The sequence below is a fragment of the Labeo rohita genome, chromosome 20 (assembly GCF_022985175.1).
Source record: "Labeo rohita strain BAU-BD-2019 chromosome 20, IGBB_LRoh.1.0, whole genome shotgun sequence".
NCBI classification, from domain to species: domain Eukaryota; kingdom Metazoa; phylum Chordata; class Actinopteri; order Cypriniformes; family Cyprinidae; genus Labeo; species Labeo rohita.
In genome coordinates, this window is record NC_066888.1 from 16,967,540 (window position 1) to 16,994,467 (window position 26,928).

General features: G+C 37.2%; 1 protein-coding gene across 1 annotated transcript in view; it reads right to left on the minus strand.

The window, feature by feature from the left end:
- Nucleotides 1-24,578, minus strand: part of akap12b (A kinase (PRKA) anchor protein 12b) — a 41,309-nt gene extending 16,731 nt beyond the window's left edge. The window contains 2 exon segments of the mRNA XM_051138192.1: nt 3,663-3,765; nt 24,320-24,578. Of these exon segments, the coding sequence (XP_050994149.1) occupies nt 3,663-3,765; nt 24,320-24,430 (214 nt within the window). The 5' untranslated portion in view covers nt 24,431-24,578.
- Between the last annotated feature and the right edge of the window lie 2,350 nt (nt 24,579-26,928).

The window sequence follows — 26,928 nt, forward strand, 5'->3', positions numbered from 1 at the left end:
GAACGAAGGTCTAATGGGTTTGGAATAACATGAGGCTGAGCAACTAATGTTAGAATTTTCATCTGTTCAATGTTTTGACCAAAGTCATATGCTTACCAAAGCTGACTTTATTTGATCAAAAATATAAATTTCACAATATTTATTTTAAAACAATTATTTTAATATGCATTAAAATGTAATTTATTCCTGTGATGGCAAGGCTGAATTTCAGCAGCCATTACCTCAATCTTCAATGTCACATGATCCATAAATTTTGTTTATGATATTTCTGAAAAACAGAAAGTTTAGAAGAATGCCAATTATTTGAAACAGATTGTTTTTGTAATATTATAAATGTCTTAAATTATATGAATATATGGTTGGCAAACTACTAGCTCATGACCTATCTCAATGACACAATATGAGATAATCACATTTCTTATCAATCACCTAATGGTAATAAGTCTGGAAGATTCTGTGGCCTTGTGGGCAGTGCGCCGACATATTCGAACTTGGGACACCCGAGTTCGAATCCTGCCTTGTGGACCTTTCCTGATCCCACCCCTCCTCTCTCTCTCCCACTCACTTTCTGTCTCATCTCCACTCTCCTGTCAAAAGAAAAATTGCAAAAAGCGCCCCCCCCCCCCAAAAAAAATGTTGTAATGTAAAAAATCAAGCCAACATTTGATTGTCTAAACTGTGTATTCCCTGTCTACCCAGACCGAATCTGACTTTCAATATCCTTATGTCAATATCCACCATCAAGATGAATGTTTAACAGCCAAACAATAATGAAACTAGACTCTTTTTCTGCTTTCACTGGGAAAACTCTGATTTTTTTTCATTTGTGCACTCTTTACAACTCCGTTCATTTATACAGTTTTATTGCTGTAAATTAAAGGAATTAAATTACACTTAATCAAACACATATTCACACTCTCCCTGTGGTTTTCTCTTTCTGCCAAACCCTTCGTCGCTCCACACTTCACATTCCATTCTCATGTCATCTCGACTTTCCTCATCTGTGTGTTTCTCTGATCAACGGCATGAGTGTGACTGAAACATACTCGTAGTATCAAATGTTTACTCTGTCAAGAAAATCCCAAGTTACTAATACATCTCAACACAAAAATCAGTGCAATTTGTATGTGGTTTCAAAAGCTCCTGACCTGAATAGTTTTTATGTTAAACTAGAAAACATGCACTTCATCAAAATAAAAATATGTTTATAATTTTACAGGAATCTGACCTCAAATCATACCGCAGCTCTGGAAAAGCGATTCAGAGAAGTGAATTACTGACCACACACACACGCTGTCAAAATCAAATCACTCAGGTTTGGATTCAGATTATAAACACTAATATAAAAAGATGAAGCAATTATTACAATCTTAGAGGTGGAGCTCTCTGCAGACACAATTTCACATAAATAGGTCAAACACATACTAAACTGATAGCAAAAAGAAAATATACAGTAAAACAACACATTAATGCCAGCAAGACTGAATTCCGGAGATAAACAGATAATCACATACAGCCTGTTAAAACATGTTTGATATGGAACACAGACTCATATGCTATCAGAGTAAACAGACACACACACGGCTTGGTGGGGGAGGACTGTGTATGAGATAATGGCTGAGCTCACTCTCTGGACTCACTCAAGCCGCCACCTCCTAAACGCCTGGCAGCCTGCTTGTGCATGTGTGAGTGAGTGGATGGATGGGTGGATGAACTTGCAAACTTTTGTATACATGTATCTGATTCATGTCTGCATATGTATGTCTGGCAAGTAAATCTGTGTTTGTAATTTTTCTGCTGAAATAAGTGCATCATTCAATCAGATGTATGTGAATGAGTGAACTTGTATGGGTGTGTATTGTTGACCATTTGAAAAGCCAGGCATGATCAAAATCGAAAAGATGCTGATTAAAGGAAATGGTAAAAAAATCGATGTGTTTTTAATATCAAGAGCACTACTTTCTTCTTTGTTGATTTTGGCCGGAGAGACATTGCACAATACCACGGACGTTTTTGGCAGTGTGGACACCAAAATAATCACACTTCTCTTTCATCCGTCTTGATCTGACTCTGCGTACATGGTTTTGATTGTAAAATTGCACTAAAACCTGACAGCATCATATTTTGGGAGGTTTCTCAACAGTGGAGAACAGACAGATATATCAACACATTCATTTTACGCACATTATTCTCAAGGTACGTTTCTATAAAATGTTCCAGGGGTTTTTCTGGTACTCCGGGGATGCTGGAGAAAATAAATGGCTGCACTGAGCATGCTAGAAAATTATGGCTAAATACTCTTGGCTGGCATTGCAGCATTAATCATGCAGATTAAATAAAGCCAGAACTGAGGCATTTTGGGAACATTTCAAGGGCTTGTCCTGGTATTGTCATGCTTGAGACTTTTATACACAACGTCTCAGTGCATCTACAGCCACAACAATAAGGAACAGGTTTTATCTGTGTGTAAATGTGCCAACACTGTCAGATATGGCACAGAAGAGAAACTATTTGGCCTTATTCTTGCTTTCCGTCCTTTCCTTAGTGGTAAAAACCTTTTTTCCAGTCAATCTTTCTTTTGTTCTTGGTTTGATACAAAAAGAGAACTAGCAATGTCAGATTTGTGAACAAATCTTAGGTTTGATATTTTCTGAATGATTCATTCAAGAATCAAGCATTGCTATTTGTGTAATTATTTCAGAAAAAATGGATCTCATAATTGTACAGTCATTGTTAGAAAGGGTTCAAATACACAAAAATGCTGAAAAACCAAAGAATTTGTGGGACCCGAAGGATTTTTCTAAAGAACAGCAGGCAGTTTAACTGCTCAGGACAAACAAGGGACTCATGAACAACAATCACTAAATTAAAAAAAACAACAACACAGTATTAAGAATCAAGTGTATGGAAACTTTTGAATGGGGTCATTTTTAGAAATTCAACTATTATTTTCTCTTGTGGACTATATGTATCATCTTATATGTTAATATCTTATTCTGTACTAAATAAAAAATAACATGCTTTTTGCATGATCCCTCTTATTTTAGTAAAATAATGAACATTTTGCAGATTCTGCAAGGTGTATGTAAACTTTTGACCTGTACAATCATTTTGCTATTGCTATGCTGTCCTTTTTTCAAATTCCTCCATTTGACTTTCAAATCAAAGGCACCTAAGATGTCTATACATGCAATGAAAACTAGCTTATTAAAAACATACATCTCATAAGGGGTCAGCCAGGTCATGGCTTGCTAAATATTATTATGGGGAAGCATCTCGGTGGTCTCTCTGAGTTGAAAAGCAAGAAAGGAACGAATAAAAATAAACATGGTATGCATGGTTGCTCTAGGGTCTTCTCACAGACCATGTTTAGGGAACTAAAGAGGTCTATGTAGGTGTCCACTCACTGGTGTCTCTATGTAGGTGTTCTCGTTTTTAGGATTGCTGAGGATTATGAGAAGGATCAGTTGGGGAATGAGGGCACACAGATAAAAAGATAAAGATTCACATCTTAAGCCTCACACACACAAAGACTCCGACGCTGGGAGGCTGCCCACTATTAGTGTCAGTCATTGTCATACCATGCACACAGACACGGTAATAAAGATATGAGAGTGATATACACAGACAGTGTTCAAGCACATGTGGTTACGAGCACATACCCTCAGCCGGTGGGTTCTCCTCAGCATGGCCATTATACTCTGTCTGGTCATCTGTCTTCCCATTAAGACTGGAAATGGAGATCTGTCCATTCTTCTGAAGAGGCTAAAAAAGAAAGAGAGAAGAGAGAGACATGAAGGGTTAGAATGGTAACAATCTTGTCAGCCAAGGCATTGCGATACAATGTAGTGTGGAGCTATTCAAAATGGTGATATATTGTAATTATTTCTCAAGGATTTCCGTCTCTCTGCAAGATTTTGGTCATATAAACTAGCAGTCAAAAAGATTTTAAATGTTTTTTTTAAAGAATTCTCTTCTGCTCACTAAGCCTACATTTATTTGCAAATCAGAATATTAGAATGATTTCTGAAGGATTTGAAATATTCAAATGTGTTTGATCACAAAAATGTATACTATTATTAAAAATAAGGCCGGGCCGATAGACAATGCCATCATCCATTGCAGATGGCTGACATACATCATGGTATTGAGCCGGCATCGTGATTCCTATCCTTCCCCCTCTCCTGAAACACGCAGAATCCAGCTGAATCCGAATACCATGTTTGGAAAGGAAATAGCATGTACTACAAGACCCCTAATGGGAATATTAATATGCCAGAATTGAAACTGCTTGTGAAAGTGCGCTTGCTTTTTACTTTCACTTTCTAGTTTTTGTGATCACACACACTCTGTGTATAGATGTTTTTCAATTGGCCATACTGGCAGCACTGAATGTAAGCAAAGCCACTGAACCGAATGAAACGCACATATTTTGCAGATCATTGCCGCTGAAAACCCTCAGTTATTGTCATGCTTTGGGCTGTACTGATCAGTCGGACCAGGAAAAACATTTGGAGTAACAGACTGCCAAAAGTTATAACAAATCAAGGAGAAGAGTGCAAAAAACTGTCTGAGGGAACAAAAGGTCCAGGATTTCCAGGGCAAGAATCTCGACAACAATTATGTTTGTTCTTATCATTTCTGGTCAGGTAGGTGAAATATTAGGTTAATATCTTAAGTAATACTTATTGTACATATCTTTACCACCTATTAACTTCAGTTTGTCAAAATATTGTGCCTTTTCCTGCTTACTAAGACCTTCTCTATATTATTTGGCAGCTTCCACACGTTTTTTGTGTTTTAGACAGCATAAATTAGCAGAACAACGTATTCAGTAGTACATTAAGTGTGCAATCCATGCCGTTCTTTACATCTGAGTATCTCCAATATGGCCATGCACTTGGGTAACTGACCAAACTGTGACATAAGTGCAAACACTCTATACTACAGAGTGGCAGTGCCACACAGTTCACAAAATTAGATGTTTGCCAGTGGTGCTCAGGACCTGCAAATCATTCACCATTGTCCTATCAGGCATCTCTCCTTACTCTGTTTATGTGGTATGTGAAATTAAATACACTGTAAAGTAACAGGCCACGGCTAGCAAGCGGTTAACTATGAACTCGTTATTTGTTTACTGTGCCTTTCTGAAAATGGATTCATGCTTCAGGAAATCTACAATCTCATGTTTACGTACACAGACATTCACAAGCAGCCTGAGTGTCCTTAAGGACAGTTTAATTAAATTGATGGATCAGGCTGGCTTCCAAAAGGGAGGCACCTCTTGGGAAGATCCAGTAAAAGGGCTGTGCACTATTCAAATGGTTTGGCACTTCTCTTGGATACTAAAGTGAAGTGTTAAAACAGGTGGAGGAAAAGAACTCAGTTGAAGATGAAAATCTGAGAGAGGATTTGACAGTTCAAGGTTTTAATTTCAGCAACAGCTTCCATGTTGACTACATTAATATTTAAAATGGCATTGATGTCATAGAAAAAGACAGATTAGAAAGATTCAAACATAGATTACTCAACTGACTGGCTCAGGAATTTGGACGGTGTGTTCACATAACCAAGTATTCACAATTCCCTCGGAAACATTAAATATTTCAGTGATGGCAGAATGTCCTGATTCTTAACTGTGGGCTGTCGATCACATTTTGGATTCAGTCAGCACTGCTGGACAGGACTGTAATCTAAAAAGCACCCGTACTTTAATAATTCCACCAACTCAAATAGGCTACTGAAAGGTCAACCATAATAAATATTTGTTCGTTTTCTTAGTTATCTAGGATTTCGGGGAAAAAACAAGAATTACATACTTTACAACGCATCATATCAGAAATACTTTCCTCTCTGAGAAGCACAGTGCTATTAAGTTAAAGGTCAATTAGGCTGTAGACTAGTTTAATAATAGAACTGTAATTGGAATCACAAAGGACTCTCTTGTGGGACTGTAGGAAAATATGTGCACGATGCAATTACGTTAAGAAATTTTCTGTTTGGAGACAGAAATAAATGAGCAAGAAGACCCAAACCTCATCCAGCTTTGACAGTGGTCCAGCAGGTGTCCTTTTAACCCATCCAGGCCTCTGACCCCCAGGCCTATCTCATGACAGTCATTCTCCACATTCCGAGACCCTTCACAGAATTCCAGCCCGATAGGGGCAACCCCACCCAAATTCCCCTACCACAGCTCTGTTTCATCCCCTCCTTCATTTGACTTGATGTCACTTGCCATTTACAGAACCATAACTTTTAAGTTCTCAAAAAGCAAAAAAATTGCAGTTCAAAAATTTGGGGTCAGTTTCTAAGAAAATTAATGATTTTATGCAGCAAGGATGCATTCAATTGTTTAAAAGTAAACGCTAAGACATTCATAATGTTACAGAAAAGATCTTTATTTAAAAAACAAAAATATTAAGCAGCATGTTTTCAACACTGATGATAAGATTATTTGCACATGGCTGCTGAAAATTCAACTTTACCATGACATTAATACATTACATTTTAAAATGCATAAAAAAAGAGTTATTTTAAATTGCAATAGTATTTAATAGTTTTACAGTTTTACTGTATTTGTGAACATATAAATGCAGCCTTAGTGATATAAGGAGACTTCTTTCAAAAACTTTTAAATAATCACAAAAAATGTGATTACTGAAAGAAATGAACATTATTGTTTCCATATTTGGCAACAATATATAAACTATGAAAATCAGTTCTCCACAGGATATTTATTAAAGAGTGGACTTTAAGCATCAACAAGCTCAAAAGTACTTTAATGAGAGCCTGATGTGTTTAGATATATATCATGTCATCTATTTTCTGAGTTGTTTACTTAATATTTCATCATGTAATTTTCTTGATTAAATCCTTTAAAGCTTTAAGTTAATTGGTGTCTAATATCTACACCTACTGATATTTTCAAGCTGAAAATAAAATCACCATACTGATCCATTAAGGGAGGCAGTTCTAACAGTGAAGACAGAAAACTGACATGAAAATGACTGTTAATAAACTAAGCTAAACAATTTTTAAATGCATCCAATTCTGATTGGCCAGCTGAGTGGTTTCTGCAAAAAGTACAAAGCCTGAGCCCACTGCTGACACACTTGGTCCTTTTCTAAGATCGTAACTCACCCGGGACAGTTAACAACTGGTCAACCAACAAAAAACTGACAGAATGTGAGTGTGCTTAAGTGTGACAGTTGTTTATCTGAAATAACTAAAGGTAAACACAATTTGTCTTTATGGCACCACACACTTGTGGGTTGAGGTTTCGCACAGAAGTGTGGCATCAGGTGTGAGTGTGTATGCGTGCTGTCACAAATGTGATTTGTGACTGACCTTGTGTGCAGCGTTTCAGTATATTTATGCTGTACACTAATAGAACAAAAATAATGTTTTCATATCTCCTAAACTTTCATTATCTAGAAATGTACCCATCTTTTTCATACTTTTATCTGTTCTGCTGTCCTCTACTGCACTGATCTCTTCCTCCCCTCTATTATTGCAGTCTCTCTGCTCCATTCTGCAAAGCAGAGGTTCAGGGACGGCTGTCCGTCCCAAAATCACTCTGCAGTGAGGTTGCAAATCTATTCCCTGTAGGACAGGGAAAGACAGCAAAGGAGAGGAGAATTCATGCCGTCTTAAACATCTATCTAGTTGTCAAACAGCAGTCATCTTACAGATGTGACCTTCTAAAGTTTTCAAGTTTCCCTTGGTGTCCAAGACATTTTGGACTGTTAAAGTTTACAAAATGGACATACTTATGGATTTATTTAAAATGTCCAACAACAGATGGATCCCATATCTTTTATTTTTTGTTAAATAATGAATAATGAAACATTAACGGACAACCTGTGGCCTCTCGGTATGTACAGTTAAACAATTTCCATCTTGCAGAATACCTTGTGGCCTCAGTCTTTTATTACACCAATTTAAACACCTTAAGATGAATTATAGTGTAGTGTAACAGCCTTCAACAGGGTGCAAACTACAGTATATCAAATCCTCACATAGCTCATAAAACGGAAAGCCTAGGCTAGTAAATGTATGTCAGCGACATTCATGATGTTACTGTAACCATGTTATATGACTCCAGATTTTAAATGCATGCATAACACGATAACTGCAATGTCATATAGACTCTGAGCAGTCCAAAAAAGACATATGTCACAAATACGCAAAGCTACAAGCTTCAGCTTTTGGAAAATATATTCATAAACTCGTAGGGTTCAGACAGCTCGAGTACTGCTGTCATGACAGAAAATGTGGGACAAGCTAAACTATACTCTTAAAAAAAAGGCATCAATGGTTGTATGAAGAACTTTGAACATCCATGGAACTTTTCAAATGCAGAAACGGTTCTTTATAGTTGAAAAGGTTCCTTGGATTTTTAAAATGTTCTTCAAAATGGGAACCAAAAAAGGTTCCTTTTTGGAACCTTTGTTTTTAAGAGTGTAGGACAGTCATGATTCCTTGATTCAATTAGAGTCAAAAATCGAAGTGAAGACAAAAAACTGCAAGTATGTTGAGTAATTGGCAAAATACTGGAAGCTGCACATTCAACAGACTAGAATCTGCCATTTTCAGAGGATGCATGATATATTAAAACCATTTAAAATTCATAAAGCATAATGCTATTGTGAATTCATAAACATTATGATTCAATTAAATAAACATATGCGCTTTAATTATTGAGGTTACCTATGTGCGTCTAAGAGCAGCTTCATTCACAGTAAATGCTGCTCCACACAAACAGTTATCATTTATATGTGTGGTGTGTCCCAAACTTCATGTATGCATATTATAACATTCATCTGGGAACGCAACGTTTGCTGTTTCATCATATTTAGGTAAATATTTTAGAAACCTACGCAAACACAGGAGAATACATCATCTTTCTCAATATGCTTTTATTCGCAATTTCAAAATAAAAGCTCAAACCCTCACTTTGAGTTTGCACAGTGGCTGTAGCATTTCTGCTGTAAAGAAATGGCCAAATATTAAAATACTAAGTGAACATTTGAATGAAATGTTTGGTCAATATTAAATAAGGATTGGTTTGCGTGTTAATGTGTAAAAATAATCGTCAGTCCGTTGGTGCCCTCTGCAGGCATTGATATAATACATAATGTAGATTAGTTTTATTGTTAGTAATACATTATGTATTTTCACAGTCTTGTTCAATAAAACCATATGATTACTTGCTTTTTATACTTTATTTGAACCAATTTGCTATTATACATTTATTTTAAGTCATTTTAAAGGCTATTGTTAGCCTAGGTCTATGTTTATTACTACAAAAAATGAATTATAATTCATAACCAAAATAATCTTTAGTAACAGCCCTAAACCTTTCCAAAGGCATTTTAAAATTCATGTTCATTCTTCACTCAAATTGCAATACTAATCATATAATTGGTAAAGAAAAAATGGTAGCAAATGAGAAAAGTTCAAAATAGCAGCATTTTCCACCACAAGTCTTGAACCCCACTGTACACATTTAAAAAGTCATACCTATGCTATGCCTGACGCAGGGCAATAAAAAGCCCCTTGTGGCTTGTGGTTTATCCGTGCCTGTTAACCTCTGCCCTTTGACCTCTTAGCTGATGAGGACTGTATCACAGAGAGAAAACAGGAGAGGGCCTCTTCATTATTTGATTTACATTAAGAACCTTACAGAAACGGTTATATTTATATATATATATTGCCAATTGTAAGGATTGAGAGGGGAGAGCAGCAGTAGATGAGGTAATTATGAGAAACCTTCCAAGTTCAGAGCGGTCAGAGATGCAGACTGAGATCACTTCTGCAGACGAAAAGGGAAATATTAGATGTATCATCATTATAGAAGTGATAAGGGAAAACGTGATGTACTAATCAAGCTGTAGACAGACAATAACAGCGGTCAGAACACCGAACCCTGTGGGACTCTGGTGGTGAGTTTGCAGAGTGTGGAAACGAAACATGATAGAATCTGTTATCAAAGGAGTCTACAGGGAAGTAAGACTTTAGATCCAAAATCAGCAGCTGACGGCTGTAGCAGACAGGTCCAAAAAAATTAAAACTGAGGAGGTAAGTGCTCTTACTTCAAGGGATAGTTCACTCCATAAGTCTTCATTTACTCATCCTCATGTTATTCCAAACTTGCATGACTTACTTTCTTCTGTGAACACAGAGGACGCTGATTTGAAAAACGTCTCAAGGTTTTTTTTTTTTCTCTATACAATTAATCAAAATATCTTCTTGTATGTTGCAAAGAAATAAAGTCATACATGTTTGGAGCAACATGATAAGGGTGAACTGTGCCTCTAAGCAATTTAATTACCACAAGGAAAGCTATTACAGTTAAATGAAGCTTGATTACTATGGGTGAAACAAAGTGTTTTATTTAACAAGGGTTGACATTTAGCTGAATACTGAATACTGGCACATCAGGGAATCATAAGACCTCAGTGAATGAATTGAATCCATGTTGCTCAATTGTCCCAGCTGGGATATGATTTCCACTTCGAAAGCTCATTGCTTGCTTTTGCTGTATTGCAATCTGCTTGCAGACAAACTGTAATTGAGGTTTGTAGTTGAGATCTCATGATGGATGCATGATTATTCACTGTTTATACTCCAAACACAAACCTCCCAGTTGAGAAAATAAACCTCCCTGATACAACAAATTATAAGCCACCCAACTGTTCACTGTATCCTCCTGCTATCTCGCTTTCACCTATTGCTTACCGCACTGGTTTATTATTAAAGCTATTCAATAAAAAACAATGAGATCCAAAACATCATGCTTTCATTCCCTACTGATTTAAGGCGAAATGGCTAAATAATTTCCATGCTCTTTTTAGGCATCTAAATTGAATTCATATCACAGACTGTCAGCAGCTTTCTGAAGATGATTTACTTAGAGAGACAGTCATTGAGACAACACACAGTTTAGCTGCTTTTGATGTACACCTATTTATCTTCTTTAACTGAATCTGCTCAGAATTTGGAAACAGTAAACTTCTCATCTGGCATTAGAGAAAAAGACATGCTTTGTGTAGGGGGTTAAGCATACAGGCACACAAACATACTTGGGTAACACATACTCGGTATTGAAGCCTCAGAGACCACAAACTGCATGCATCATCTCATTCGACACAAACACAGATGTGAAACGATCAGCCTCTGGCAGCACACAGCAAACCTCAGTCTCTCTCAGTTAAGTCACTCACTTCACAAACAATCTGCACCAGCGTAGAATTACTGTGGTAAACTGCCCCAGTGTTTTAACAAGCTAGTGTTTGCAGTTTGATCCTGACAAATAGGCCACCGAAATACACTGCACCCTAACACGCCTGATCATATCAAATGTACATGCGAGTCGATTCAAATCAGTAACACTGCTCGAGATCACAACAGTCCTTGAGGTCCACAAATCATCAGCATGAATCAGAACCAGAGCGTCACACACCAAACCGCCCGTTTCTCACTCAGTGAAGGGGAAAATCTTTGGCTTCAAAGGCAGACAAACACATCATTTTATTGCCTAAACTTATTAGACTGTGGCAAATTTACGGCATTTGAACGTCACATTTACAAATAGCATAGTGACAGCTTTGCATTTCCTTCACCCTGACTTGATAAATCACATATCTGCAAGGCGGCTAGGGATTAAGTGCTCGCTTTGCTAAAACTTCCTTCATGTTGGCTTCAGATTTGTTTGTTTCATGGAAACATATGCAGTGAATTCTTTACTTCTCGTCTGACGGAGGAGGAATTTCTTTTTTGGCACCGACATGGTGCTATATACAAAAAAGGAGTGATTTTGTTACAAATTCCAGGAACTTGCACATATAAATGTTCATGCGGAGAGTCTTCCAAGCTGCGAGCCACCCCGCCGTGCGTTTTCCTGGTTTTTCTGACCCCCTATTTGTCTCCCGCCGATACTAGGAGTCTTCTGTTCCTTCCACTCCCCAAACAGCTGTCACTAAGGCCACCCTCATGAGCAAACATCAATGTGATAGGACAGGACCTCCCTGTGTCTCTGTGCAGATCGGCCACACCGTCCCAGATTCAGCCCCCCACAGTCGATCTGAAACAATAAACCTTCTCCTCTCGCTTCATCCCAAGGGTCCTCCTGTAATTCCGATCTTAAGGAGAAAGGAAGAGTTTAGACGTGACTCTTCTGTTATTTTGAACAAACAACAGCCCGGAGTTTAAAGATAGTGGAGTTAGTCCTAAACAACTGACAAATTACTTGTCAGTGATTCAGGATTTTTAATACACTTTCGTGGACTGTGACTGCTTACGCTTTCAATGACATTTCCCGTCTGTTGTTCAACAGACACAAAGTGCTTTTCCCCAGAAGACCTGAGAAGATTAGACACAACACCAGGGAAATTAGTTCACTCACTGCCGTCGACAGCCACATGATGTTGTTATCCAACCAAAGAAGATACAGAATTGTTTCAGACAAAGGAACTGAGCTTATAGTGATTATCACATGCTGCCTGATTTTATTTTATGCCCTAACAATGTTACTGTGGTAGAGGCATATGACCAAATTTGGTGGAGACATGCACATTCACAAATGCTTTTTAAAAAATCCCTAAAGTGGGCAGTTCAATCAAAAATGATGAAAAGGAAGCAAGTCATACAGGTTTGAAACAACATGAGGGTGAGTAAATAATGAGAGAAACTATGGGTGAACTATTTCTTTAAATGGGACATCGGACATCCATTTTCCACAAGTTGATATGATTCTCTAGGGTCTTAATGAAAAGCCGATAACATACTTTGGTTAAAATTTCTCAGTTGTAGTGTAAAACATCACCTTTTTTACCTTGTCAAAAACAGCTCTGTTCACAGAGACCAGTTTCGGTGCATGTACCTTTAAATGCTAATGAGCTACTGCTTACCCCGCCCCTCTCTTCCATGGGGTGATGAGCAGTTCTCTGAGACTGTTAACTTCAGCTGCATTTTCGGAATTCGGAAGATATTCGGAAAGGCGACTTTCAAAGATTCATTAAAAAAACCTTATATTCACTTCTGAAGGTGAAGCTGGATCACGAATGATTTGTGCAAACATAGACGCATTTAGGTAGATCAGCGTGTGCATTCCCTTCACAAATTAAAGTAATCCACTGCGTTTTCAGCGGCTCAGATGTCGGGAGTAAATGCCGATTGCTTTGTTCATTATTACATCCAACAACAAAACACCTCAATCTCACCAACATTCTTCTCTGCCGTCGAAACAATGGCGGACTGTTTACAACTCACTCAAGACAGGTCTATGTTAAAATGCCAGTGTCAGTCAACAGATGTGGGAGGGGCCTGCGCAAAACTACATCACACTGCCAAGAATCTGTGAACAGCTTGATCTGAGAAAGTGGTTATGATTTATGGGAATAAAAAAAAAATAACACTGGGTGGATTTTTATCATTATAGGGTGGTCGTGTACACATACTGCCAAGACACATTTCAGTTCAAACCACATGTAAAAGTGAATTTTGCATCCGATGACCCCTTTAAACATTATTTACATCTAAAAAAAGTACCTGAACTAATATGAGCTATATAATATCTGCTTTGACCTATATGCATCCCTCTTTTCATAGACCTTGTGAGTCTTGGATATCTTCTTCATACTTGGCCAGTGATAACAGCTAATCGTTATCATCTCTAATAAGGCCAGAAAATGCAGTCAACGTGTCCTACAGTGCATTCTAGGACTTTCTATATACTCCAACTCTTTGTATAGATGAAGATAACATTTCTAAATGTCCTGGCATGGCGGTGGGCCAGAGCGATATATGACCTTTTAATCAATACATGATTGTGCTGAGATTTTACAACTCTCCCTGGACGCTTACAAATTTGATATGTGCTTTCTAACTTCCACCCCCTACACTCTCATTTACAGAAACACATGCACCTTTACCAGAAAGAGGGATCACGGCAGTTTGTCAAGAGGCATGAGTCATGATTTGTCTTTCAAGGATGGAGAAGGGTTATTCTGTCCTCTGAGAGAGAGAGAGAGAGAGAGAGAGAGAGGCAGCATCTGGTTATTTTTGGTACAGCACCAAGCTGATGAGACTCTGCACTGCAGTGAAGGAGAAACAGCGCATGTGCCTGATACAGGAAGTCCTTAACTCCTCCTCTGGCTTCCTTCTTTGTCTATCTGTCCTGCAAAGCCACAAACAACTTAGGGACAATATCAAACTGGGCATGGGAGACTGTGCTGTGATTACAATAGCATGCAATGTAATGTCTTGTGGTGTCCTCCTAGGCTCGATTCTAAGTCCTTTTATTGTTTAACTCATTAATCATCAACAACTGCACTGCATATATGCAAAATGGTTAACTCATATTACTATGAATGGTAGAAAGTGTAACACACAAAATGGTGAAATAAATCCTGTATTCTAAATAAAAGATCAAATTGTTGATCAATGGGCATTGCATCACAGCAGATGCCATTAGAAGCTCCAGATCCAATAGAACCAATATGCTGAGATACGCACTTGGGACAGCAAATGCACATTGGCTGGATCAACCTGGAATATATGCTTTTTAAAATGCTATATGAGCATAGGAAACAACAGTTAATGTCAGATTTAGTTGCTGGTTTGAAATATGCAATTTAAAAGTGATTTTAAAGGCTAAACTAAATTGCAAAACAGGAAGACAGCGTGGAACATAATGAGCAGCCCCGCCCCTTTTTAAAATAGCCAATAGCATTTCCTTTATATCAAGTGTTGCCAAGTCCGTGGCCAAAAAACATGTATTTTACCCTGCAAAATGGGGGACCCCCCTCGAAATGGGCTAGTTTCAGTAGCACTTGGATGCGGTTTGTTTTGAAGAACTGGCAACCCTGTTTATATCACAGCTCATAAAAATCATTGATCTATAGTGGCAAAAGTGACAGACTGTATGTTTTGAATGCCTTTGAATCTTCTAAATGCAAATTTTGTCATTGGAGCACCTTAAGGCTAACATATTCATACTAAAAGCCAAAAAAAAAAAAAATGGATTTTTATGGGGACCCTAAGACTCAAACAGCTGATTCAGTTAGTTGTTTTCCCCAATTAATCAACTAAACGTTTCCCTTAATTAATCAACTTCTTGTCTTTCATTTTACTTTCTAGTTTTTTATGTACATTTTTTTGTTACTCTCTTTTTTAAATCTGCGTCCATATGTATTTGTGAACGTTTATGTATGTGTGGGTTAAGTTTTACATACCAAAAGAATCTACAGTAGATCAAATCTACAGGTCCAGCAAAAATATCTTTTCTCATAAAGACATAGTACACTGTCTAAACAAACCACTTCACCATGGTGGTCTGAGCCATTTACACACAAATACTGAGTCATAGTTATTATCCATTAGCGATGCTTCCCCACAACTTAAATGGATGCTAGGGCCCATTTCCAATATTGATTTTACTCAGTCACAGCCAGCGCAGTTACACTCTGCTATCAAATGCCATCATCCATATCCTTTCCTTCAGTGATTAGAAATCAGTTGTTAGGTGATCTTGTTGAAAACTCCACAAACAGCTGGTACAAATATCAGTCGCTCTTAATGCTTAATTCGAACAGCAGATGTTTGATCTTTAATGTGAATAAAAGGAAGCCTTTACATCTGCCACGACTGTCATGACGGATGAATTTCAGTCAGATTTAAGGGCTGTTAGGAGAGTAAGAAGACAAATCTGACAAAGCCTTATGGCAAATCGTATCCACACTTTAATTACTACATCTCACTGAACTCAGTGAACTACTGTACATAAACAACAAAATATGCTACATCAAGGGAATTTTTTTTTCTTCATTTTTTCACTAAAGGCATAAGAACAAAAACTGCCAAAAATCTTTATCTACACAGATCTGCCTGGATATACACACAGTATAATTCTCTTCTCCATGATTTGATGCATTATTGCTGTCATCTAATCAAAGTAAAGCAATGTTAAATTGTACAAAAGAGCAGTCAAAATGTTTAGCAAAAATCCCAGCTTTTTCAGGAAAAAACACATATCAGATCATCTGTTTTGAGGTTCATTTGAATGGGAGTGGTTCCTGTCTGTGAAGACATTACATCCAGTACCATCCACTGATTATGGCTTCTGCCTAATTTTGTTGACATCATCATTATTACCCTGTGTGGGAGTGTCTGTATTTGCATAATCTCTTTGATTCAAAGGCTGATTGCTACATGCGTAACAAAAACATTGCACAGAACAGAGGATCTACGACTGTTACGCACAGTTTAAAAAATTTAACCTTGTAAAAAATGTGGAGGCTGCGTTTGCCTATTTAGAGAAAAACAACAGTTATGACATCAGCTAAAACCAATCAGCATTACTAAGCAATAAAACCAGCATGCAAACAGCCGGGACCAGCTGGACAGCACAATAATATGCCAGACCAATCCAATTTTCAGAGAAAAGAACATCATTACATTGTAGTTTTTATGGCTAGCAACACCCTCAGCATCTTTCTTTGTTCATAGATTTAATTTAACTGTAATCAATATGCATGAGGATTCCAATAATTAAACCAAAAAAAAGCATTCAATCACCTTTGGTTGAGGATTCACGTTCAAATTCGAAAGACTTCCAGAATCCATCCTAGTGAAGCTTCCGGACGATGTTTATCTTCAAATGAGCTATATATATGGTGATAGTCTCTACTACATTTGTAGTAAGCTGCACATTTAGGAGCCTTTAGTTGTTGTTCAGCAGCACAATAGGTTTCTTGAGCTGTGAAGTGCAGACAAAAGTAAACGCTTGACAGGGATTGTCTTTTTCTGGCAGGGCAGTAATGAAACGTTATTGATGCTGGCTCCTGATGAAAGCACTTAGTCTGGGATCTCCACAAGGAGAGCGCTTTACTTTTATCAGCACAAGCCCATCGCCAGTGAAGAGTAACTCAGAAGATCAGGAAATAAGATGGAATTGCTTGTTTACTTGAAAAAAGGAGTGAAACTAAGTAAAAGAGTTTTTTTTGCTCCACATTGTTAATTAAAGATGATATGTGCAGTGGATGTGTTGTGTGTTCTTTTTTCTACCTTTACCCTCATTGGCCTCTGTTTTTTTCTATTCTGGAAGATTGTGTATTTATGTAACTCTGGCACTTATTAACATTTTATGAGGCCAGCTTTACTTCTAAAGAGGGAGTGAGGGGAGAAGTGGAGTGGAAGCAAAAAAAAGAGAGCGAATGTGATGGAGGAGGACAGTGAGAGTTGGCTGGTGAAAATAGAAGCCTTCTATTTTGACCCATGTAAACAGGTCCTTTCTAATAAGAGAGCGCCAATGGGACAGAGCGAGGAAAATTAAGATGGCACAGCCGGGTCAAAATTAGTGAAAAGACTGTCTGTGTTGCTAAATACAAATTTGGTTCAAAGCTAACAAGAAACAAAAGAAAACATTAGCAGAGAATTCAATGAACACACACCAGGATTTTTAATGTTTCTGAATGAAGTCTCAAAAACAAAATTGTGAAATATTATTACAATTTACAATTGTTGTTATTTGAATATATTTTAAAATGTAATGTATTTCTGTGATGGCAGAGCTGAATTTTCATCAGCAATTAATCCAGTGTTACAGAATGCCTCAGAAATTAATCTAATAAGTGACCCTGGACCACAAAACCATTAATGAGTAGCGTGGGTATATTTGCAGCAATAGCCAACAATACATTGTACGAGTCAAATTTGTTTTTTATGCCAAAAATCATTAGGATGTTAAGTTAAGATCATGTTCCATGAAGATACTTTGTAAATTTCCTACCGTATTTTAAATAGTAATATGCATTGCTAAGAACTTTATTTGGACAACCTTAATGGTGATTTCTCAATTTTTAGAATTTTTTGTACCCTCAGATTCCAGATTTTCAAATAGTTTGGCCAAATATTGTCCTAACAAACCACACACCAATGGAAAGCTTATTTATTCAGCTTTTAAATGATATATAAACCTCAATTTAAAAAAAAAAAATACCCATATGACTGGTTTTGTGGTACAGGGTCACATATTTTAATCTGACGCTCAAGAAATATTTTGTATTATTATCAAAGTTGAAAACAGTTGTACCGCTTAAACTTGTTTTTATGGAAACAATGATAAAAAAAAAATATGATACAAAATTCCCTGATGTATATAGAGTTCAAAAGAACAACATGTATTTGATATAGAAATATTTTGTAACATTGTAATTACATTGCAATAACTTTTGCAATAACTTTATTTCCTTTCCAAATTAAAGTATTAATTTCTTTTAATTTTAATGCATCAACTGAAAGACTACATGGACTATATGTACTGTATATATTTTATAACTAGGTTTTTAGGGTGTGTGAAATATTTATCAAAGTAACTCAACTGCTTATTTTATTTCACAACAGAGTTTTACTTTAGTAAAGAGGATAGTTTATTTGGATCCCTGCCCTTCTGCCAGCAGTCATGTGTCCCTGAGAATGGACCTGTCCCTCTTTCAAGACAAAGACCAGCTCGAAAGTGTAAATTAGTTACAAAAATAGCTTAAATCTCTGCTCTAAATAACACATAATCAGGAGAATAATTGGACCTCCTCTAATTTCCTTTTCTGGACAGGAAGTCCTGCTTTGAAACAGGGTGGTCCCTTTAATAATTAATGTAATTGCCCAACAAAAAACTATAAACACTCACTAAACACCTCATAAACAGATTATGAGTACTAAAAAAGAATCAAGTAACAATCTTTTCGCTAATCCTGACATTATATTTAAATAGATTTTCGCCATCCCACCCTTCACTCATCTGTTCCACTCATCTCTTCCTCCTTCCCTCTCTGTGGCTGATGACAGCTCGCTCTCCATCTGCATCCTTCATCTAAACAAATTACTTTAAGTGCCTCCCTCTTTCCTCTAATAAAAGACTAATGGTCTTTTCATACACTTTCCCTTACTGAATTTTAAAACTGTCATATGACAATGCATTAAATGTATAATTCCAAGTGGTCAGCAGGTCCTTATACTCAAATAAAAACTTGTTGATGTTCATGTATTTCTTTCTTCAAATGTTTTGAGGATTTTTCTCCACATAGTAGACTTCAATGGGGATCAGCGAGTTGAAGGTCCAAACTGCAATTTCAATGCCGCTTCAAAGGGCTCTACATGATCCCAGCTGAGGAATAAGAGTCTTATCTAGTGAAATAATTGGTCATTACCTAGTCATGTTAGAAAGGTCATGCGTGACATAGGCAGAAGTACTGACCCAGTGCTTACAAAGCGAAAGTGCAATGACTAAGTTAAACGCCCTTTACAAAAAAGGGTAAAACAACGATATCAGATGATTTTGAAGTTGGATAAGAAAATGACATTGAGTTTTTTGCCCTACCCTACTTTTTTGAACCGATGTACACAGATGAAGAGCTAACCACGCATGACCTTTACAGCGTGATTACATAATGCGCGGACTCGGATCGCAGAGCTAGTGCAAGATGAGCATTTGTGGTTAAAAAAAGTTACATTGTTTCATTTATTTAGAAAATGACCAGTCGTTTCGCTACATAAGACCCTTATTCCTCGGCTGGGATCAGGCAGAGCCCTTTGAAACTGCAATTTAGACCTTCAACCCATTGACTTTCCTAATCACCTTTCCTAATAACATGCTAGTAAACGTGCTAAATGCGGCTGAAGTAAACAATCTCTTAGAGCAGCAGAGAGAAGAGAGGGGCGGGGCGAGCAGAGCTCATTTGCATTTAAAGGAACAATCCCTCAGAATGGGATGATTTTTGCAGAGCTCATTTTGACAAGGTAAACCATTGAGAATTTTAACCAAAGTATATTACAGACTTTTCATTAAGACCCTAAAGAATCATATCAACTTGTGGAAAATGCGCATCCAATGACCCCTTTAAAAACTTTATTTGGACAACTTGGCGATTTTCTCAGTTTTTTTTTTGCACCCTCAGATTCCAGATTTCCAAATAGTTTTATCTCGGCCAAATATTGTCCTATATAAAGCTTATTTATTTAGCTTTTCCGGTGATGTATTAATCTCAATTTAAAAAAATTGACCCTTACGACTGGTTTTGTGCTCCGGGGTCACATATAATAACCACAAGACAAATGTCTTATTATTATCATTATTATTTTATTATTTTATTTAATTATTAAAATAACTTTTAAGGTTTTTTCAGCTAAACAGACAACTTCTCCAACTAAGCCTTTTGACCAGTTCCCCCTCGCAGTCAAACACAGGAAGTCCCCTCTCCCACTCTGGTGCATTAGTGTGAACGGGATGGTGAAGCAAACAGCCTGACCGGCCACCATTGCCAAAGCCTCATTAAAGCACTGATTCCCTGATGTCTGCATGCACTTCCATTACATCCCTACATTACATAATATCTGACTCCAGTCCCTGTTTTCACTCATCCTCAGACCATAGGCACCGCTTCACTATGAACAGCAGCATTTGAAACTGATCAACAAAGAACATTGTTGTTTACAGTATTTTTTAAATCTTGATCAAATTAATGTTATCACGTTGAACTTGTTTTTTTGTTTAATAAAAGCAAAGTTTCATAAGTTAAGTTTAGATTAGCATCATGATGAACCTAAAAAAAGAATTTCACAGAATTTTTGTCAAATTGGGCGACCTATCAGTGTGCGTTTATCTTTGCTCTATATCTGTCACCTGAATGAGTGAAAAATTAAAATCTCACTTTCCAACACTACCTGTATTCAATGTTACTTCACAAGAGTCAGCGTGTCTCATCTTTATCTTTAAAAAAAAAAAAACTTTCTAATTTTTTAACTTGCAAACTTAAAAACCTATCCCTCTCTCTGTTTCTCATCTTTACTGTTCTTGCCACCTCCAGCACCAAAGCACATGCTAATTATCCATCTACTTGTTTTCCCTCCCAGTGCCCTCTCTTTCACTCTTTCTACGTGATATGTTCCCATTCAAACCAGCAACCTTCCTCCCACGTCCCCCTCCCTGCCTCACTTTCTCTCTCTCTCCCTCTCTCTAGTTCTCTTTCTTCGGGCCGATGCGCACACAGCACCCCTCTGCCCCGGGACCTGTCCTCCAGCCCATCCTAAATGGGTCCTCTGTTCTCTTCGTTCTCCACTCCTCTCCCCCTCCTCGGGTCCCATCCTTTATGAGGCTCTTATCTGATTGCAAACGCTCCCACACCACCCCTCTCTCATTACCGCTCTGACATGTAAAAGGTTTTATACTACCCTTCATAAAGTTAAATAAGTTTGCATAAGCTAATCGGAGGTTTTAAGAGTTTTCAGACTTTGAATAGTGTGAATCTACTTGCAACTAATGGGTGTTTATGAACTTGTCAATCAGTGCATTGTTGGTTTAGAAAAAGGCCTGAGTGTGTCTCTCATAGTAAGGGAAACATAGGCGTTATTGTGGGTTTATGTTTGCGATTGAGTCTTGGGGCTTAGCCATTGAATCCACAGCAAACAGTCTGAAAAGAGTCGAGAGCCGAGGTTCAGCCCCTGTTGTTTTTTTTTTAACAAAGTGAGTGTTTTGCATTTCAGGGGGAGGAAATGTTAAAATGTAAGGGGATGTCTGAATAGGTGCTCAACCCCATTTATATTTTGACCCACTTTTAGATAGCACGAGTGTGTGAGAGAGAGAAATTACTAAAATTCCAATGCACGCCAGAGAGGATGTTTATCAACCACATCTCCAGTAGGGCGCCTCACACAAACGCTGTATACACAGCATGTAGTTGTATTGCTAAAGCGCACGCACACATACACAGGCCCGTCTCTTGTGTCTTGCCAGACCACACCTGTTCAAGGGCCCTTATCTGATAAATAACAAACACTTGAGTTTTGAATATTCCATATCTCACACAAGTTTCGACATGTTTCTGTCAAGATTAAGATTTACACAGAATTTAGACAAGCCACTAGACTGAATGGATTTAGCAGGGCTTTTTGTATCAAAGGTCTTGTTCCAACAACAACTGTTTATTCTTCTAGGCCTGCCTGTTAAAAAAGGCACATCATGTATACAAGCTCAGCTAGTCAGACATCATGCACTTCACAGAAACTAAACAGCAGCAGAAGAAGAATGGAATGCTGGGAGAAAATAAAATGCAAGGTCATTGTCTTGTTTGTACCTTCTTTGTAAAGAATTGTAACTCTTTTCTGGAACAGAATGTGTCCCATTATATTTCTGCACATTTTTGTCTTAAAACAAGCTGTGGTCTGTTGTGTAAAGTTTTGTATTTAATGCTGCTTGATTTGGTAAAAATAAGTAAATGAACAACCTACAACAATTAAAGGTCTTCTCAACTGCAGATGGCTGAATCTACTAAAAGATATACAAGAATATGCACAACAAATATGCTTTCCACTTCCGAATATGCAAAATTAATACACTGGGATCATCTCTGTAATGGCTTTGTCAATAATTTTCCCTATGGTTTTTGTAAAAGCACTTTTTTAAATAATAAATGCGATCAATATAGGATTTCACTGTTAACATCAGAAGAAACTGTCATAGGACTTGCCAAAATATTAAAGTTATATTACTGATACAGTTGTAGATTACAGAGTGGACGAAGTAAATTGGCTCATTTGTCCATGTGGTCAAAATAACATGATACTTAAAGGGATAATTCACTTGAAAATTAAAATGAAAAATGCCTCGTTTTAAACCTGCATGACTTTTTTTTCCAGCAGTGGTAAACAGGCAATGGTTACGAGCATTCTTCAAAATATCTTTATATTTTTGTTGTACAGAAGAAAGTCAAACAGCTGATGGAAGTATTAATATGTGAGTGAACTATTCCTTTTAAAGACTGGCTCAAGCATCTCTTGAAATATGTAACTGTATAATACATCACAATAATATAAGATTTCAGTTTCTATTTATTCCATTAAAAATCATCCTCTGATTCTTGGTAAACTCCTGAGTTTTCTGCATGGCTTCAGCTTGCTACATTATCTCGTCACTATGATTCATAGTTCTTTGAAGCAATATAACGCCAAGGTGTAAGTTATGCATCCCATGATTTGGCACATGACAAGAAATAACAGCGTAGTGCAAATTTGTGTCTAAATTAAGTAAGGCATCACGCAAGAGTGAAAAACTCCCAGATTGGTTGGCGCCAACCCAATCTCATAATAAAACATAACTGGTTTATGTGGCGACTTTTTGTATTTACAAGTTAATTTTTACAAAAATGAAGTTGGCACGAAGGTCCATGTCTACACCTAAAAATCAGTGGGGAATAAGCAGATGTGCTAATTCATACAAATCAGCCATCAATTTGTCAAACTTAAATTAGTTATGAATTGCAATTAGAGTGTTTTGTTGGAGCGCAATGTTTTTACTTGCTCAAGAATCACTCTGAGTGGGGTTTCTCTCATCAGCGGATGGAAATGGAAAACCCGGAGCTGATCCTAAACATGACTATTTACATACTTTCTATAGAAAAAAGTGACATTTCTGTTGCTTCACTCACAACCTGTTCCAGCCCATTTGTTTTGTACAAAAATGTATGAAATATACAAAAATATACAAGCTATACTACCCAAATCTGTACTCTTTATTCTCTAAAAAAAAAACAAACAAAAAAAAACCTTAAACTTCTTGCTTAGAACTCCTGTATAAAATGAGTTTTTCAGCTTGTCCAGCTGTCATTACATATCAATATGACTTTGATTAATTGCAATCTCATGCTAATACTTAGTATGACAGCATTACTGCTTTTGAATGCTAAAATTATATATTCAGAAGCAAAATTGCTTCAATGATAATTCTGGAATGATGTCAAGCAAACACCACAAAACCCAACCAGGCGGATGTAATATGACTCACTATGTCATAAAATATTGACAACATGCATCTTCATCATGGGGAACTGGGAACTGAATAGAAATGCAGTCATATCTCAATTTTATTTTCCCTGACGACATCCCATGTTGTTGTCTGGACCAAAAAAGTGTCGCACCTCTGCTGTTATAACCAGTGGAGTCAATCTGAATGCCTCAATACTGCACCACTGCTAATGTATTCATTAAACTTGAAGAAAAGCTCTAAGAATAGACATAAGCAAACACATTTCAACGTTTTCTCGAATACCTGCTGAAGCGAATCACAGCGCAGTCACAGCTGTCAGGAGGTATCAGGTGTTTATATATAGCAAAGCTCAATAACTAGCTGCGCCACACATATGACTCAAGGGGTCCCGAACGGGGATACTTAGAGGAGCATGTTGACTGTTTTACTACTCTTTTATCCCCACTCACACACAAAACGTCGGTTTAGAGCGACGATATTACTTCTCAAGCGTAGTGTTACCTTGCCGTCTACGTTTTCTCCATCCTGAGTGTCGCTGAGCTCCGCGCCGATGTCCTCTGGCGCATCTTCAGGGCTCTTCGCGTCCCGCTGCACGGATGGTGTCGCTCCCATGATGAATAACGTCGCTGTTTCTCCACTCTTAGTAAAATAACGAGCGTTCAAAAGGAAGTAGGTATCCAACAGCCCGTGTAAATGCGCCCTGCAGTCCGTCCCGAGGGTTGTCTGCTTTGGAAAGTGTTGAAACGGGTCTGTAGGTTCACTTTTAGGAGCCCTCCTCCCATCAGTATCACATGGAGAGCAGCCAGACACGCCTTACAGCATCAAACCAGAGAGACCTAAGAGTGAAACAGCATCAGTTTACACTTACTAGTTTAATAGGCTAACAAACTATGAGCTGATAAGTTCTAGAAGATTTAGATGGACAAAATACAGTTTTGAGACAGGAACTTACAGTACATTTGTGTCTGGTTTATAATTTGATGCAATAAAACAAAATGAGGTATTGATGGGATGTGTTATAACTAATGAAAGCTCATTTGTGAGTTCATGCACAAAATTGAAAACATTAATGTTTTTTGTTAGCGTTGCAACTTACACAAAATGTCTTACTCCCTAGTTTACCCTATAAAACATTTTTGAGAACAAAAAGTGCTGGTCATAAATGACACTTGCTTTTCATTTAAACAGCTCATGAAATTTCATAGAATATTAAGATTTTTATTACAGCACCTGCCTCCTTTAGTAAAATTAAAAGTATGCAGAACCATTAATTTTACAATGGCATGCAGCTGCAGTAATAAAAATATTAAAGCTTAAGCTTCAGCCTTGGTTTTATTTACAGACAGTGGGAATGTCAACATTGGGTGCCGGATGGGCCTCCACAGAAAAACAGCCTAATGGAACGTGTCCCGCAGGAAATCTCGAATTAAGAGGGCACTGTAGTTTGCGTCCACATGCATGCATCTAAACCAACCATGCAGTGAGGTCCCTCTCTCCCTCTGTTAACTGCGTGTTTGGCTGAGCTCCAAAGCATTTTGTTTAGAACCTTTAAATGCGTAAATTACAGACCACTTGCGATTCACAACCAAGTTTGCACAAGCCACCTCGTGGTGGCACGATACACTGGCTCTGTGTTTAGAGAAGTAAACAACACCTAGTGTAAGGGTTAAGATTAAAATTTATAATGCATTCAGTTTTCTTAAGCAGTTTATCCTTCAAAGTGCTTGGGAAAAAAGAATGAGTTATGTATCAGGTTTGGGTAATATGGCCATATATTTAAAGACAATTGCCTATATGAAAGAAGTTTGGTCATTGTTATAGGATAACTTATGCTATAATACAAGAAGTGGGAAAAACATTTAAAGAATGGAGACATGTTTGCTTTCAGAAATACCCATACCATATTTAGAGGCAGTAGTTTGTGGTGGTAAGGGACTGTATGTTTTGAACAAATTGTTAAATACATAATTTAAAAAGCAAAAAAACTCAAATTATGAGAATGTATTGAGAATGTACTGCAAGGGAGTGGCTTCATAACATATATATATATATATTGTCCTCAAAGAACTTTTTCTCATTACTTAGAGCAGTGATTTACTTACACTGAATATTTTGTAGGATTTGGATAATTTGATCAAGGTTCAGACTGAATCATAATGCTTTCACACTGTAATTAAATTAAATAACATTGGCTTTGCCCCATGTGACCCCTCGCACATGCATTCCCGTGTTCAAGTGATTCAAAATAATTATTGTGATGTTTCTTTACCTTTAGGGATCACTTGGTGCAGAATGAGGCCCAATGATAATAAGCTGAAATCCAAAGTAAAGCAACTACAGTTATTAGTAAATAACAGCTGATGCTAAATGAGGCAAATAAACAAGAAATTAAATAATTGGTGCCTGAATTCCCAAGAACTTTGTCTAAATGTCACAAAAGAACAGCTTTAAAATATAATTGAATCAGCATCTCTATGACCCAGACAACAACATAACTTAATTAAAACACAATGACTGATTTGAGTTTCTTGACATAGACATGAACTTATGAAATGCCTTTCAAGGAACTGACGTTCAAGACTCGGTACAGCTAATTCAGACAGCTGGCTGTATTCGTTACGCTAACAGGCTGACGCTGTAATAACCTCAATGATACACAGAATGTTACTATTATATAATACCATTCAAAAGTTTGAGGTCACTAGGATTTTTTTTTAACAAGGATGCATGAAGTGAAAGCAAAGACACTAATATTGCTGACAGCGTAAGAATAAACATTTTAAATACTAAAATAGTTATTTTAAATGGTAATATTTTACAACATTACTGTTTTACTGTATTTTGATCAATTAAATGCAGTGTTGGTGAGTATAAGGAATATTCAAAAACATTACAAAATCTTAGAAACCCCAAACTTTTAACTGTAGTGTATTGTGTGAAATGCATTAAATAAGCAGTAACAGCTCCACATGTGCACCTGACGAGGTGACCACAAAAAAACACCTACAAAAGGTCAAAAGGTCAGATGTCACTATAGCAGCAACAGAAACATGCACTAAATAATAAAACAATTACTTTTCCTCTTTTAAAGTGCACAGTCGATTCATTCA